This window comes from Meleagris gallopavo, chromosome 20 (assembly GCF_000146605.3).
Source record: "Meleagris gallopavo isolate NT-WF06-2002-E0010 breed Aviagen turkey brand Nicholas breeding stock chromosome 20, Turkey_5.1, whole genome shotgun sequence".
NCBI lineage: Eukaryota > Metazoa > Chordata > Aves > Galliformes > Phasianidae > Meleagris > Meleagris gallopavo.
In genome coordinates, this window is record NC_015030.2 from 9,828,426 (window position 1) to 9,844,307 (window position 15,882).

Here is a 15,882-nt window from a genome sequence, read left to right on the forward strand (position 1 = left end):
ACAGAGTGAGCGAAGCACTGAATGTGGTATCTGAGCTGTGTGCCCCAACGTATTTCCCTGCACCTCTATGCATCTTCTACCCTCTACAGATTTTCTTTCCATGAACAGCTAAACTAGATTTTGATGTTTTCCAATCTGTCTTCAAGAGTGCACTGTTCTTGTTGCTTACAAACACTACTATAGATTGATATAGTTAAACATTAAGGATATAAAAAATGGAACTCCAATCAGTGTGGTAACTGGAGAAATTTGGTCATGCTGAGATTCAAGTTAGATTTTGGTTGGATTTGTTTGTACTTTCACAGCACCAGGATTGCATTTTTTATAAGTTACTTGACTGTTTCTTAAGAGTTACTTGTTTAAATGTTAGGGTACCTTTTTAATTACAGCTATCAAATGTTAAGGTTTTCTATTCTTTGATGCTGTTAGTATGTATGTCATACTTGCAGGGGCTTTTTCTTGTATTATTTAGAAATTAAGTGTGCTACTGAACTTTTCCACCTTCAATCTTTAGTCTTGAAAAGTACACCGTATCATCTCAAAGTGCTTTCTTGTCCTTTTCCCAACTGATAAGGTAGCAGAGAATTCTTCAGAGCCATTTATGCTATCAGAAATCTCAAGGTAGAATGGTGTTATTTGAATATACTTCAGTTTTTCTGTCAAAGTGAGGGAGAGACTTCATGGTCATCTGTTTCTCTTTTTAATGGAAGCACAAGACTTTTCTGTCTATATGTAGCTTCTACTACAAGCATCCTAAATGCACAATACAGGAAAATCAAGTATGCTGAGTTGCATTGAATTGCCCTGTTCTCTGATGTTAGTCTCCTTTGGATTATAGGTCTGCAGTGGAATCTTTCCTGTTTTCTTCTTGTTTTTTAGGGCTTTGTTTAATCTTTCACAGAGCTGTAATCCTCTGGTTCTTTCAGCTTTTGTTAAGGCTTTCTTCTTTCAGGTCGTCCTTCTGTCTGTTATGTGGCCAAAAAGAAAGAAGTGACCCTGTCAGCCCTTCTGGCTGCCTGTTTGTAGGTTCTTATATAATGCAATGTAGGTGTTACTAATGACCTTTGAGGAAAATGTGGGCTTATTCTGACTCCCACAGAATTTTTTGCGCTGTTCTGGTACGTAGCTGGAATTCTTTCTTATCACAGGAAGAAAATAGGGAGTACAGGTATCTGCAGTAACAGCAGAAAGCCCATTGATAGAGTCTGCACTGATCACTGTCTGTTCATCCTGCCCAATAGTTGACTTTTGCTCTGTTACTGATCTTAGAAATAGTATGTGGCCAAGTCCTTCTGTAGAATTTCTGTCCACGTCACTCTGGGACAGACTCTGTTCTTCAGCCTCTGGAATAAGGACCTACTGGGGAATGTCTGAAGAGTAATTGGAATTCATCTAGAGGCTTCTCTCTGCAGACTCCCTGTTCTTTTGTTCTTTTCCCTTGTGTAGTTAAAATCGCTTTTCTTGGTGTTCAGGAGAATTAAGAGGTTGCATAGCGCTGATGCAAATACTGGAAAAGATGCATCTAGGGTGATCTTGTGATGTTTTCTTCCTTTAAATTCTGATGGTTTATAATCCCTTAAAGTATCTCAAGTAAATATCAGTGATCTCTGTGTTAGCTTAGTCTACAGCAGAGTTTTATTTGGTGTTGGGTGACCAATTTTAGTATGATTCCCAGTGGATACCAGGTGCCACTCTTAAGGTCTAAAAAAAAGTAAAAATAAAAAAAATCTTGATGCACTGACCAGCATTTCTATGCTCAGCCAAGCAGTAATTGCCTCACGCCGTGTGGGTTGTTGCTTCTTATGTATACTGATGCCTGTCCAAGTAAAGCATTTAACACTAGGTAACTTTCTGTTTTTACAAGTGTTTTGACATGTTTGGAACGTGAGTCATAGTACAACTTTATATAAAAACAGAGTAGCATTTGGGGTGTTGGTAGTTCATACAAGTAAATGCTGTTTTTTTTTTTAATGTGGAGCCTACCCATACATTTGTATTGACTTACCCAGATCGTTAGAGTGCTTTTGAAAAATGAAACTATACTTAAGGTATTTACCTGTGCTTTTAAGTTACTTTTAAACTGATAGGAACCTATGCTTTGTTTTTTGTTGTTTTTTTTTCTTATTTTGCTTCTGTTTTTAAAGATGGTCAGTGGGATTTGACAAACTATCACCTCTTAGACCTGGGCCGGCCGCATCATTCTATAAGATGCATGACAGTGGTGCATGACAAAGTCTGGTGTGGCTACAGGAACAAAATCTATGTTGTTCAACCAAAGGCCATGAAAATAGAGGCAAGTTAAAATGGTGTTTAAAATAATTATATGTTTTGTCTTAATGCCATCTCATGTTACAGCAAACTCCTGAGTAACTCCAGAGAGTACTTATTTGTTCATCAGCACATATATAGGCAGGCAAATTTGCTTTAGGGAGCAATTCTTAATTTTCCAAGGATGTAATGATTCTGGAAAAACTTAAGGCAGTTCTCATTTGTTGAAACTGATTATTCTGGAGTTTATTTCTCTACTTTGTCCTAGCCAGAAACTAGTAAGTGTCTTTTTAGGTCTTTGTAGAGCTTGCAATGCTAGATCCAAGCTCATTCTTTTCATTTATGCATATTTACTTATTCATTATGTTCTCCACCCACACACAACCTTCTCCAGAATCTCTCTGCATACTTTAGGGGTTTGTAAGTGCTAATCTTGAATGTACTCTCCCTCCAGTTATAGAGTATTATGTTTATGTAAGGTGTGTAAGCTGGCTTCTGCAGTGTTCTGAGTTTACAAGTGCATGAAGAGCCCGTGGTTTCTGAAAGCAATTAGCAATATTAAGACTTCAGCTTTTTGTACTTGGTCTGTGAAATGGGTCAGACTTTGGGAGGATGACTGCTCAGCTCTTTTGGAAATATTAAGGGCCCAGTTTGTAATCCGTTTGTGAAGATTACTGTATATGCAAGGAAACCTGTAAGAATTTATACAGTAGTGAACTGTTTTGCTGGATAGTTCGTGTTCAGCAGGAGTGAGTTTGTATGCAAGAGCAAGGCTTGACAGAACTGGGAAGAAAAACACCTTTGGTGCATATGTATGTTCTGCAGTGACTAGAAGACCCCACACTGAAGAGGATCCAGGATAAAACAGATAGAAATAGCAGTAGGCTGGGAAGGTTACGTAAATGAAGATGCAGATGGCTTTCAGATCACACTTCAGGGCAGGCAATCAGCCTTTTTACTGTTTATCAGCATCATACTGTAATACTAACTGAGCTAAGCACTAAGGGTCTGCTAGTGGTCTTACAAATCAGAGGGTAGTAGATGACTTAAGGAAATTGCCAGTATTGACCATGTAAGGCTGGCACAGAATTTGTATTCTTTTATTTATTTTCTAATTCAAGATCCCATCTTTTATAGAAGTCATTTGATGCACACCCAAGAAGAGAAAGCCAAGTGAGACAGCTGGCATGGGTGGGTGATGGGGTATGGGTGTCGATTCGTTTGGACTCTACTCTGCGTCTCTATCACGCACACACGTATCAGCATCTGCAAGATGTGGACATTGAACCTTATGTAAGCAAAATGTTAGGTAAGTTGATAAGAAAACTAGTGTTCTTATACCTCTTGTGTCTGGGGCTTTCTTTTCCTGTTATGAGTCAGGCAATTCTCATTTCAAATGAAGTTGAAGGGTGGGTGGAATGCTAGTCAAATCCTGCTGTATGTGAAAATTTGGTTCTGCAAGTAGAAACCTAAGTTAGTCTGTCTCTGGTAAGGTCTGATCCTATCAGATGTCTAAGCTGTCCCTTAAAACTCAGAACTAATGAGGAAAATGATGTTTGGGCAGGAATAACAGACAGTAAAATCTTTACTACTGGAACGATGCCTCTCAGAGTGGGAAGAACCCATTACTTTCCTGCAGAATTTGCCTTTTCTTTTCTAAGAAAGTACAAATGCAAAATAGCAAATTCTTACTGCTGTCAAAGCTAATAAGCTTCCTGAATTTTTCTGTGTTTATATAAGAGTAGTTTGACCACCTACATAACCTGAAAAGGTAATTGGTCCATTAGAAGTCTTTCACAATTAACTATTGTGTCATTGGTGTAAAGGAGACTAGTGTGTAGCCCACATTCCCCTTCTTCTGACAGCTTTCTTCTGTTTCCTGTATAGTTCTAATGATAGCCTCTGAAACTCCCTTGTAGAAGAAGCAGTACCCTTTATTTTAATGGGCAAGAAACTGTTATTTCACAGTTGAATGACATTTTTTTTGTTTGACAGACTGCCGTGGTGCTGCAAGCCCCAGAATAACTTACTGTGCAACATTAAGGAGCTGTTGTGTTTTTTGTGCTTTCTCCCAGTATGAGTTTGTCTCTTCCTATATAGGTTCACAACTTAGCAGAAGTTTTAGCATTTTATTTTGCCTTCACAACTTGAATGTGCTCCTCTGCCTTGCTTGTTTGAGGTGGGCGGGAATTACTTGTCTGCATGAGCTGAGAACTGAAGTTAAGAATCTCTTTTATGGAAATAAAATTATTCTTGCTCATAATTTTTTGATGAAAAGCATCTTTTGTTTTTAGGTACTGGTAAACTGGGATTCTCATTTGTGAGAATCACAGCTCTTATGGTGTCTTGTAATCGTTTATGGGTAGGAACAGGAAATGGTGTCATCATCTCCATTCCATTAACAGAAAGTAAGTAAAATATAAATGAATAGCTGCTATTCAATATGCTGTAAGTGCAAAGAAAAAAGAATGCTGAGGGTCATTCAGATGCTTGCTATTGGGTAGAAAACTTTACCGACAGGTCTGAATCTTTCAGGTTTGTGACAGATTAGCTGCTAAACATTATGGAGGCCCAAGCTATGTCCATGGTTACGAGTCTCTGAGCGAAAAACAAAACAGACCGAAAAAAAGAAAACCAAAAAACAGCCCCTCTCCAAAGCATCTTGCTCTTTGATTCGAACGGAGTTGCTCTGGCTTGAATTTGGAAGGCATCCATGCAACCTTAGAGGTGTTAGGAGTAGTAGCAGTGTTCATTGAAGCTTATTTGCGTGTAAAAGTTTTCTAACTGATGGTATGATTGCCATGTGATCACCAGAGTAGATTTTTTTGTTTGGTTTGAGCAAATTGATATTGTTGCTAATACAATTAAATCAGCTTTAGCTCTTGAGAATTCGTCGCAAAGTTGATACGGAAGATTGGAACAGCACTGGTACCAGTTGCTTTGAAGGACACGGTTGAAGATCTGGGAGTTCTAAGCCGTTTCTTTAAGTAGAACACAATTTTCTAGGTAGAATTCCAGCACTGTAAATCCAAGTATCTGCTTAATAACTGATTGATTGAACTGTTGTTGAAACTACTGAAACGGCTTGGGGATAGGAGAGGAAATATGGTTGAATCCTGGGAGAAGGCAGCAATCCTGTTCAAGGGCAGACTGAATCTTAAAGAATAAATTTGGGAAGATTCTCTGTATATTCGGCCACTTAAAGCAAACAGCAAAAAATAATACTTGTGCTAATGCTGAAATCATAATCTAATCATAAAAGACGTGGGCAGAAGCTCCAGAAAATAAAACACAACACTTTGTAATTAATGGTACTGTGTTTTGAATAGAAAGTAGTGCAGTCTTATGGGTGACATTGTAGGTTAACTTAACAGCAAAAGCTCTTCGTGTTGTATCTGCGTTGTTGAACAGCACATACATGCGTTGTTTCTCATACTGTTCCATTGCATTGTCTGTTCATTTGGTAACTGTCTTTTTTGCATTGCATGTGTACTAGGGAAGGACAGACTGTCATTGATTTGAACTAGTTTAAATCATGCTTTCAGAAATTATAGCTCTTGCATCAAGCTTAATTTATTGTTTCCAGTAGAGTTTGTTTTAAAACAACAGTGAACATGGAAAAAAAAATCCCTAGGAAAGTTATTCAGATTAATTTCAGTCTTGTTAGTTGATGATGAATTGAAATAACCGTTTGTGGATAGCCTGATTGTGGGTTTGAGAACCCTTATTATAAATATTCATGGTTTTAAAAACAGTCACATCCTTGCATAATCAGTTGCATATCTCAGTTCCTTGGGTCTCATTAGCAGGGTACCTTCCAGATCTGCAGATGCTGTTTCAAAAGGGCACTTGAGATCATGAGTAGTTATGTATTTGGTAGTTTTCTGCCAAGGAAAGAGAGAAAGGGGAAACACTGCTAATGAATAATAAATTCTGTCGTGATAAAGCACATGAAAGTGGCAGTGCTTCTGTTGTCCATTTTATACTGCAACTTCTATAACAAGATGCTGTTCTTTGACTTTTTATCGAATCTTCTGTAATTAAATACTTGCTGGTTTTTAGGAGCTAAAATTTAAGCTCTGTCTTATCAAAAACCAAAATAAAGAGTGGTGGGTTCTCATTAATCCTTCTCCTCTACTGTCATACCTATCTATTTCCCCTTTCCTCCTTTCTCACTTTAGCTGTAATCCTCCACCAGGGACGTTTACTGGGGCTGAGGGGTAAGTGCAGATCCTGAACAAAAATCTATTTCCAGGCTTCTAATAGCCACTTTGAGGCTGTTTACCACTCCCTATAGATCTACCCTCTGTATGTTCCTAAATGTTTTTCCACTTGCAGTTACTGCATTGCAGCAGTTTTATGTTTGCTAAATGGCCACCAGTCTGCTCAGCAGTTTAGCATATCATCCTGTGTTGCAGCTGAACTTTCATACAGACTTTATTTTTCTTCCAGCCAATGTGATACCATATCTTATAACTTTGTCATTAATCCACATCATTTACTGTCTTGTTACAAATCACTGTTTCTTTCACTTCTTTGGTAGTCTGTAGAATGGAGATGGCTTGTATGTCTAGCATGAGTATTTCTGTTTTAATTGATTTTAAAACTTGTCAAGAAAAACTAGATGTAGAATGATAATAGGGTAGCTCCTGCATGGCCGCAGGTGGCTGTTGAGATTTTCATACTTGCACGGGGATACCCTATGATAAGTTGCAATGAAAACATAAGTTACGTGTTGAAGTGTATTGAATTTGCTTGTGCTGAAGCACATTAGAGGTACTTATTTCCTATAGAAGATACAGTCCTTTCAAAAATTATTTTTTCCGAAAGTAGGATATTAAAATCTGTTGTTTATGCTAGACTAATAAGAATCCTGCTCCATTTTCTAATGTACTTAAAATAACGAAGCATGCAATCTCTTTTTTTTCCAGCTCTGTCTTGAATTGGCATTGCTGCCCTCCTGTTTCATTTTTATCTGAGTTGGCTGTAGCTTTTAGATGGTACCATAAGGTTCCTTAACAAATAATCATTTCTGCAATTTGTATTTTCAAGTAGAAAACACTTGTTTTCTTCTTTTACAGCTAATAAAGCAGCCGCAGGCTCTGGAAACCGTCCAGGTAGTGTAATTCGTGTATATGGAGATGAGAACAGTGACAAAGTGACCCCAGGAACCTTCATCCCGTATTGCTCAATGGCACACGCACAGCTTTGCTTCCATGGGCACCGTGATGCTGTCAAATTCTTTGTCGCAGTACCTGGTGAGCTTTTTGTTACCCTTCCTCAAATGAAGCTTTTGCCCTCCTTTGCTTCTTAAGTGTAGTTTTTTTAGCAAGTGTATGACATTGTATACTCAGAAACAGGTTTACTACACTTTGATTTGTGAGACTTTTCTGATTCTCTGGTACGGTGCTGCTTAAAGATGCGAGGGGGGGTGGGAGGGAAGGGCTTGGTAACAAAGAAGTGCTTTGTTTTCATCTGGGAAAAGGTGCTGCCTGAATCTGAGTACTTCCCTGCTGAGAGGGTGGTCAAATCCTAGGTGACTTAAGGTCTGATTTAAGAATCTAACTTGCTGCAAAAAAGAACAACTACCAAGGGAGAAGCCCCCAAAAGAAAGAATTTTTGTTTAAAAAAAAAAAAAAAAGCTTAGAGTTTTCTAGAAGCTGTAGTACTGATGAAATTACCCTCTCAGTGATTGTGTATGCACTTGGTGCTGGAAGTAAATGACAGAAGTTTGCTTACTGGGCTGATGTGCTGAATCATTTCAGTTGTGTGTCTGAAAAAGTCCTTAAGTCTGTTTCAATGTCATTCTCTAGATCTGCCAGTGCTGTGAATTCTACCAAGAGGCATTTAATTCTGACTTGCATTGAACTGACCTGACTTATCTCTTTAGAGAGAGGAAATCAGAGCACAGCTAGCTTCTTTTTTTTTTTTGCCTCTTGCTGAAGAGGTGCTGGAATCCATAGCTGGGTATATTAGGTGACCAAGTGCAGGTGGCATTACTGTGAGACATGGCCTAACAATGTGTTCTGTGTTTTTATACAGGTCAGGTTGTTTGCCCACAGAGCAGTGGTGGAACAGAGCTAACAGGTGACAAGCCAGCCCAAGAGTCCTTCAACCAGGGTCCCTTAAAATCAATGCTGGTGATAAGTGGTGGAGAAGGATATATTGACTTCAGAATGGGTAAGAAATACTGAGCTTAAAATCCACTTGTGACCTCTTCATGATGAAAGCACCTTAGATTGGGTCGTTAACCATATCAAAACTTCCATTGTGACTGCAGAGTGCATTTCTGTGGTTAGATAGTTCTTGAGTGTTTACTAAGCAAGTATATAGAAACATCTTTATTCTCATACACGCATCTTCAGTTTCCACTTCTTCCAGTAAACCATGACCTCTGAGAGGAACTGTGAAAACATTCATTTGAAACAGTGCATGGGAGTTCATGTATTCAATCTTATTTGGAAAGATGGAAGCCTTCTGACTCAAGCTGCTAGAAAATGTCCTTAGTTAAATGACTAAAAGTATGATCGGTTTTCATATTTAAGCAAAGTATTAGGTGAACAACACTCAAACACAAATGTACTTGTGTTTAAGGAAAAAGGGGAAGAGTAACTCACTGTTACCTTTAAATGCCCATCCTGTTATGATCACTACATTTTTTGGATAGCATTTCTGCATGATGCAGACAATAAACGATCTCTTGTGTAAACATCTTTTTAATTGACACTTCAGGAAAATATAACAAGAATATTCAATATTTAGAATCTGTGGCTGGAGAGTGTGAGGGAAGAGTGCTCCAAAAGCACTCCCAGCTCTTCATTCTGACCTTTCATTGATCTCTAGTGTTTATTTAAAAAAACAACAACAACAAGAAAAACACATGCACATGCAATACCAACAACCCATGAACACCAGCCCAAATTCTGTCATGTCCAGTGTGAAACATGTTCTGCTGGTAACCCCTGTGGAGTGCCACAGGACTGTGGCAATTCTTTGCCACGAGAGAATTAGCTAAGGTGTGACTTGGAACTGTCCTGAAGCTGTCAGTAAGCTCCCATTTAACCTGTTAGAGCTGACACTGTTCTGTAGCACAAGACTGCCACTGGAGTGATGCTTATCGCAGCCCGAATGTGGTTTTGTTAGTGGTTACTTTGTCCCCTTTGATCCAAGCTGCCTCATGTCACGAGGAGTTGAGCACAGCTGTAAAACTGCTCTTCTCTTTTGAAGTGATTTAAAAAAAAATCACAGTTAACATTCTTCTAGATTTAAAGAATGTGACTGTAGAATAGCAGGCTCTGAAACAACTATGCAACCAACTTTCTATTTATAATGTATATATTCAAGTTTGTGAATATTCTCTTAGGAGTGTATGGCAACTACTGTCCTTAGTATTATAAATCTAGATGTCATTTCTTTAGCTCCATTTGATGTTATGTCTTCATTGTCTGCCTGAATCAAAGCTGGTGTTTTTCAGGTGATGAAGGTGGAGAATCTGAACTTCTTGGAGAAGCTCTACAACTTGAACCTTCTGTAGCCAAAGCTGAGAGGAGTCACTTAATAGTGTGGCAAGTAATGTATGGCACTGAGTGAGCCTGTAGGATGCAGCTTGGAGACCTTAAGCTAAAAAGAAAAGGAAAAAAAAAGCGCTTCTGCATGTTTTTATTTTGTGAGACCTGTTTCACTACATGATGTTGAAGCATTTCTTTGCTGTCTAACTTTTATATTGCAAATCTGTCAGACCTTTAACTATACAGGAATTAGCTTGTGCTGTTTTACTGCACCTTTGTTACATGGAACAGTATAATGAAATCAGAACTTTCTCAAAACTGGTGTGCACACCATAATAAGCAATCGAGACGTTAGTTTTACTGTACCACAACAATCTAATTAGCTCATTTCTTTGGTAATCTCACTTGAGTTTGGCTTTACTATGACTGAGCTTCATTTCACTGTATAATGCATTGAGTAAAACAGCAAAGTTATTCCCAGAGTATTTAGGGAAAAAAAAGGGCAAATCATAGGATTACCAGGGCTCATCCAAATATTCAGTGAGAGCTAAAGCAAATTGTTCCAACTTTTGTTTCCAAACCTTGAAAGTCTTGCTTACATCATGTATACAGATTAATTTGTTTCATCAAAATTTCTGGGGGGAAGGAGGAGATTGTACAGAAGTGATGATATTTAAATAAAATGACATGTTTTCACTGTTGAACCTTAAAGTTTGAGAACTGCTGCCCTCAATCAGCAATTTCAAACGTAGTATTTTTTCCCATCTCCCTGACACAGATACACGTGAACAACTCTGTTTCCAAAGAGTGTTCTTAGGATGATTTAAGTTTATAAATGATCAGAATTCTTGAACAGGGGATACACCTTGTTTTTACTTTTTTCTTGTCTTAACTCCGTATGTCCTAATCACTAGAATGATCTTCTCTGCCTAGCTGGTCGAACTCATGAGTCACTACGTGTGTGAGGGTTAAAGACCTCAATTAGAGCACGAGAAAAGACTGAGAGTGTACAGGAAAAATGCATCCTGCCCAAGTGAGATTGTGAATGAACTTTAGTGCCAGATGGCAAGGTACAAAGTGTATTTTTTGTAGCTGCATACTCCCATTTAGTCCCGCCCAAAACGTGTAGCAATGTTAGCAGGTAAGACTAGGATGGAATAAATTGTTGAAAGTCAGGAGACTCTAATATCAGGGTGACATTCTGTCTACTCACCATCTATTTTTTTAACCATAAGTGTGAGTTGAAGGCTGTCTTCCTTCTACATTGAATTTCTTATATTGGTATCAGACCTAACGACCAATTCATGATTTCTGTTCTTCAGAATACTGTAAAACACAAATTTGTTCTTTCATTTGTTCTCTAAAAAGCAAAAGTTGGAGGGGTTTAATGAACATCCAGCATTAGTCCCAGTCTTTCTGGGGTAAATGTGTGAGTGCTGAACAGTTTCAGAGAAGTAAGTGTAGAAACACTTTTTAAAACTGCCTAAACATTTTTATGCAATAGGAGCAGTTCTGGTCTATCAGGCAAACGTGTGTTTATATATTTTCTTAATTTTTTTAAATGAACACATTTAGCTGAGGTCTATTGTGTAAATATATATTTAGGCAGCTTTTTCAAATGCATATCATAGCTGATAAACCAGAAAAACTCCATTCAGGTCTATTGGTTAGATTTATATGTATAAATACTTTTTAAGCAACATATTTTGTATGCAACTGTTCCTCTCGTAAATATGTATTTAGGACACGAATTATGTAGTAAAAAATCCTTATTAAAGAAGTCTAATATCTTGGTAGTATTTTTCTCTTCAGAATGCCAAAAGTGACGAGAGCATGTTGTTCATAATTTGCTTTCCAAATTCATCTTTGAAGTCACTCTTACGCTACTTCGGCTTAATTCTAAAGTCTGGAATAGGAATACAGAAAGTAAACTGACTTAACTCTCTACTTAAAACTCACGTAGCCATGTATGCTGAACTTGAAGCACATCTGAATTAACTTGGGCAATTGGATGTCTAAGAAAAAAACTGTCTACACTTCTTTACGGTTGTGCAGAACCTTCACTGTGAGTGGTGCAGCTCCATTGCTTCTCTTGCCGTCTTCCTAAATTTACTTTTCTCCAGCTTCCGAAGCTTGTACTCACTGCTTGATTGTCACGTTCTCATGTTCTCAGAAGAAAAACAAACGCACAATTCTGTTCCTTGGTGCCCGCATGGCATTTTATTTGTAATTAATGATCTGTTTTCTCTGAACGGTTTGACTGCCTTGAAGCAGAGCAGTTCAATCTGGCAGGCACTTACCTGGTCTTTTAGCAAACACCTCGGTCCTCCGTGCCATTCGGTCACCTCAGCAGGCCAACTTCTGCTGGTTTTCAGCAATGATTGCTTCTGTCCAAAAGTAGAATGGTTCTTGAAGAAGACAGCAGGTTAACTGTGTACCACTGTGGTAGATGAAAGGCATGTGCACTTCTCTGTATTTCTCATTTAAAAATGTTGTCCCCTGTCCTAAGGTACAGCAAAATGACTCCCTGTTCTCATCACAGTGCACTGGGATTTATGAACTCCCTGCCTGAGGTAATCTGAGTTGAGCAGAGCCCCAGGCACTGAGCTGACATACACCCCTAGAAATAGTCTCCAGAATGTTTGTGCATACACTCGTGATCAAAGCATCATATAGGTAGGAGCCGATCTCTTGATAGCTATGGCTTGTTAGTAGTTTGGAAACATTTTGAGCACAAAACGTGCAGTGCAGTGCTTGCCCAGGTGAGGGTGTTTGTATGGTAAAGGTGGGACGCGTTGTGTAAGCTGCTGCATTGTCCACTTCTTGTCAAGGTCTTCCTGCGTTGGATCAGATAGAGCTGGCAGAGCATAGACACTTTATCATAGGCTGCCTTAGTAACAAACAAACGTTCAATCTGTTTTATTATACGAACTGTTCTAAAGGACGTGTGTCTTTTAAAATGCTGTGTAACTATTTATTTCCATGTGAGTATTATAAAAGTTACCAAAGGATTAAACCTGACTTAGCACTCTTGTAAGGGACCCTGTCTCAGCAGGGTCTTGTGAAGGCCCTGCTCTGTAAAACACCACACGGTAAACTCAAATACAGCTCTTTAAGGAAATGTTTTTTCTAACAGGGTTATGCCATATTGTAACAACCTATGTTGCACCTCAAAGCATTTTTCTATACACTAAATGCCTCTCCCGCCCTCTAACAAGATTAAGTTTCCTTTGTTAGTTTTGTTGATGCACATTTCTCAATCTTTTAAACATATTTTAAACATTTTATGGTCTGTAATTTTTGGAAGTTTTGTCTGTTGAACACTTTACGCTGAATTTTACTTGCCTCTGTAATCTGAGATGGATACTACAGCGTTACACTTGCTGTCTGTTAAAAGTTGAGGCTTCTTTTCTGTGAGCAGAAAAGCTCATATAGCAGTGTAGTTATTTCAGTATTTATTTCTATTATTGAATCCATGGGGTTCAGAATGTAACTTTGTACATGAAATATATATATAAATATGTATATGAAACATGCACTGGGTTGGTGTTTTCTTTGTGGTCTTGTCTTGGGGTTTTCTTGCCAGTCATTTGCCTTGCTGCCTCCCCAGGGCAGGTGCACAGAACAGTTTCCCTCTTCTCGGTGTTGATTCTCAGTGCGTCCTTTCACGGGGATCTCATTGCACTGTGCTGACTGTGTGTATTAAATAGGAAGCAGCATCATTTGCCTTCACTCTGGCAAGGTTAAAGCTCATTTCTCCCAGCCTGCTGTGCGTGTGGGTAAGTAACTTGATTCTTCAGATTTTCCTACAAGGGATTATTAAACCAAACTGAGAGATTGTTTTTTTTGCCATCCACTCCCGTTCATTTTCCTCACGTCTGTATGAAAGCTCCTTGAGCAATGCAGTCTGTAGATGTTATTTAGCATTATGGTCATCTCTATGCCCCTTAATTCTGCTGTAGAAGAATACTAGGAAGGAGCTTTTTGGCCTTGGGCTGTGCTTGGGTACGGGACTTCTTAGTGCTGTCCTGTGTGGTTGTAAAGAGCGCTGAGATGAAAACCCAGTTCTGAGCAGAGTAGTTCCTGTGCCTTTTGGAACACCTGAGCGTGGTGAGATGGGGATGGTTTACTGTCTGCTTGTGGTTCTAAATGGGATGAAACCACTGGGGACTCAGAACAGCTTGTATTTAAACACAAGGTGGTGCTCTAAGAACCTTCAGACCACGTGGAGACATGGGGAGAGAAGTCATGATGCTGGAGGCCGCTCTGCTCCCTGCCTTCTGCCAGCAGGCAAGTTTCAGGCTTCCTTTAGCCGCTCTTCAGGGTGAATTCCTTTGTCAGCGGCTGAAGGAAATGGGAATTTGGGCGTTTGATTATCAAAAGGCTCAGAAAACTGCTTGCCCTTGCCTTCCCCCAGGTTGTTGTTTAGGTCGTGCTGCAGGGATTTCTCTTCTGGGACCTGTTCAGCCCACTGCAGCCAGAGCTTGGAATAACCCACTTCTTTGTTGCAGATGGTGGGAAATATGGGCAGGGTTCAGGTGGGTGCTCCTCACACCTGTTTTCATGAGCAGAAGCACCACTGACCTCTTTCCTCCCGTGGCCTTGGGGCTCTCAGGTGGCTGCTGAGCGAAGGAGAGCAGCGCTGCCCTGGGCTGCTGCCTCTGTCCTGTGTCAGCTGCCTCAGGTCTGGAACTTAAATAAGGAGAGGGGGGGAAAAAAAAAACAGTGAGTTGGAAGTCTTCCTGGATTCCACATCTGCTTTTCACTTCCACTGCTGCGTGTGGAGAGGCCGGCACAGGGAGTGCTGGGTCCCACTGTTGGTGGGGTTTGGGCCCTGTGGTGCCACTGTCCCCATGGGGCGTTTCTCTGTCCTATGTCTGTTCCCAAGGCCCCTCCCCAGCCCCTACATCTGGGAGCTCCCACCCCGTGGCAGTGCTGACTTTCATCCTGAGCTGCTCTTGGACTCACTGTCGTATTGTTACTATCTCAAACCCACTCCTTGTCACATCTTCTGGGAGTAGGCAGAGACATTCAAAAACCCGAGGCCAAAAATAGGGAGAGAAAATTGCGGTTTTTCAGTTCTTCTGAGTCAAACCTAGCTCCGGGGCCTGTCCCTTGTCCTCACCGCCAGCACTGGACCTCTTGGGTCCCAGTGCCATGTGCCGGTCTCTGAGCGGGGCTTTGCACCACCAGCAGCCCACATCCTCTGTGTTCCATGTGGGCTTTGGTCTGGGTCGCAGTGGGTTACGTCACACACACTGTCAGAACCTGTCCAGTTGCATTCTGGCTGTGAATACCTACCAGGGCTGGACTGTTTTCATGTCCCACCCGGGGCTGCAGTGTTTGGGTCAGTGCTCCCAGGGAACAGCAGCTCTGTGAAATAATCCTGCTTCTGCAGGAATTAAAAAGGAGACTTTCTACTCTATCTCACACACGGCATCCTCTCTTTGCAGCAGACAAAGATCAGGCACTGGAGAGGAGCCCTGGGGCTGGCGCTGCTGTTTCCATCGGCCGTGTCCACCGCAGCTCCGCACCGTGCGGTGCGCTGTGCTCAGGGCCGGGCAGGTGCTGTGCTGTGCTGTGCTGCTGCTGCTGCTGGAGCTCAGCCATGGGGCAGCCACAGGCTGTGGGGGGGGCCGGGATGCGTTGTGGTGCCACATCACATCACTGCTATTTTTAGTGCTCTCACTTCTGCTGCACGGTCCTATCTGTCTCTCTTTGGTCTTTTATTTTCAGTTTCTTGTTGCTGTTTCCCAATCTTGGCCCAGCACCAGGTGGGCAGCAGCTGCTGATGTATTTTTGTCTCTGTGTGATGTGGAGAGGTTCTGGGGGGGAGGCAGGGGCTCACGGAGCAGCTGCAGCCAAAGGGGCACAAGACTGTGGGGTGCAGAGCTGTGTTTGGGGCACCTCCTGCAGCAGAGCTGTGTGGCACAGCTGGGAGCAGCACCCCCGCATCACCCAGAGCCACTTCCAAGTGCAGAATGAGGAGGATGCAGAAATGGGGCGGTGCGTTGGCTTTGGGGTGACCTCCTGATCGTTTGGTGGAAGCAGCACTCGGGGAACCCACCTGCTCACACTGGCTTTTCAGCGGTTCTGGGGATGTGCA

At 40.8% G+C, this 15,882-nt stretch overlaps 1 protein-coding gene and 1 long non-coding RNA gene across 3 annotated transcripts in view; one reads left to right on the forward strand and one right to left on the reverse strand.

Annotated features, from left to right (window-relative positions):
* The window catches only part of SPAG9 (sperm associated antigen 9), a 35,198-nt gene extending 21,895 nt beyond the window's left edge, over nucleotides 1-13,303 (forward strand). Inside the window, exons 21-27 of one of the 2 annotated variants that reach the window (XM_010721602.3) lie at nucleotides 2,145-2,293; nucleotides 3,406-3,577; nucleotides 4,563-4,676; nucleotides 6,450-6,488; nucleotides 7,350-7,526; nucleotides 8,311-8,448; nucleotides 9,743-13,303. In XM_010721602.3, the coding sequence (XP_010719904.1) occupies nucleotides 2,145-2,293; nucleotides 3,406-3,577; nucleotides 4,563-4,676; nucleotides 6,450-6,488; nucleotides 7,350-7,526; nucleotides 8,311-8,448; nucleotides 9,743-9,858 (905 nt within the window). In that variant the 3' untranslated portion in view covers nucleotides 9,859-13,303. The remainder of the gene's footprint in view (nucleotides 1-2,144; nucleotides 2,294-3,405; nucleotides 3,578-4,562; nucleotides 4,677-6,449; nucleotides 6,489-7,349; nucleotides 7,527-8,310; nucleotides 8,449-9,742) is intronic. The other variant, XM_010721603.3, reaches the window with a different exon arrangement.
* Nucleotides 13,304-13,397: 94 nt separating this feature from the next.
* Nucleotides 13,398-15,007, reverse strand: LOC104913821. Its single transcript, XR_002120853.2, has 3 exons — nucleotides 14,902-15,007; nucleotides 14,361-14,468; nucleotides 13,398-14,120 (listed from the first exon to the last, which is right to left on the reverse strand). It is a non-coding gene; the product is annotated as an uncharacterized LOC104913821 (long non-coding RNA).
* Nucleotides 15,008-15,882: the final 875 nt, after the last annotated feature.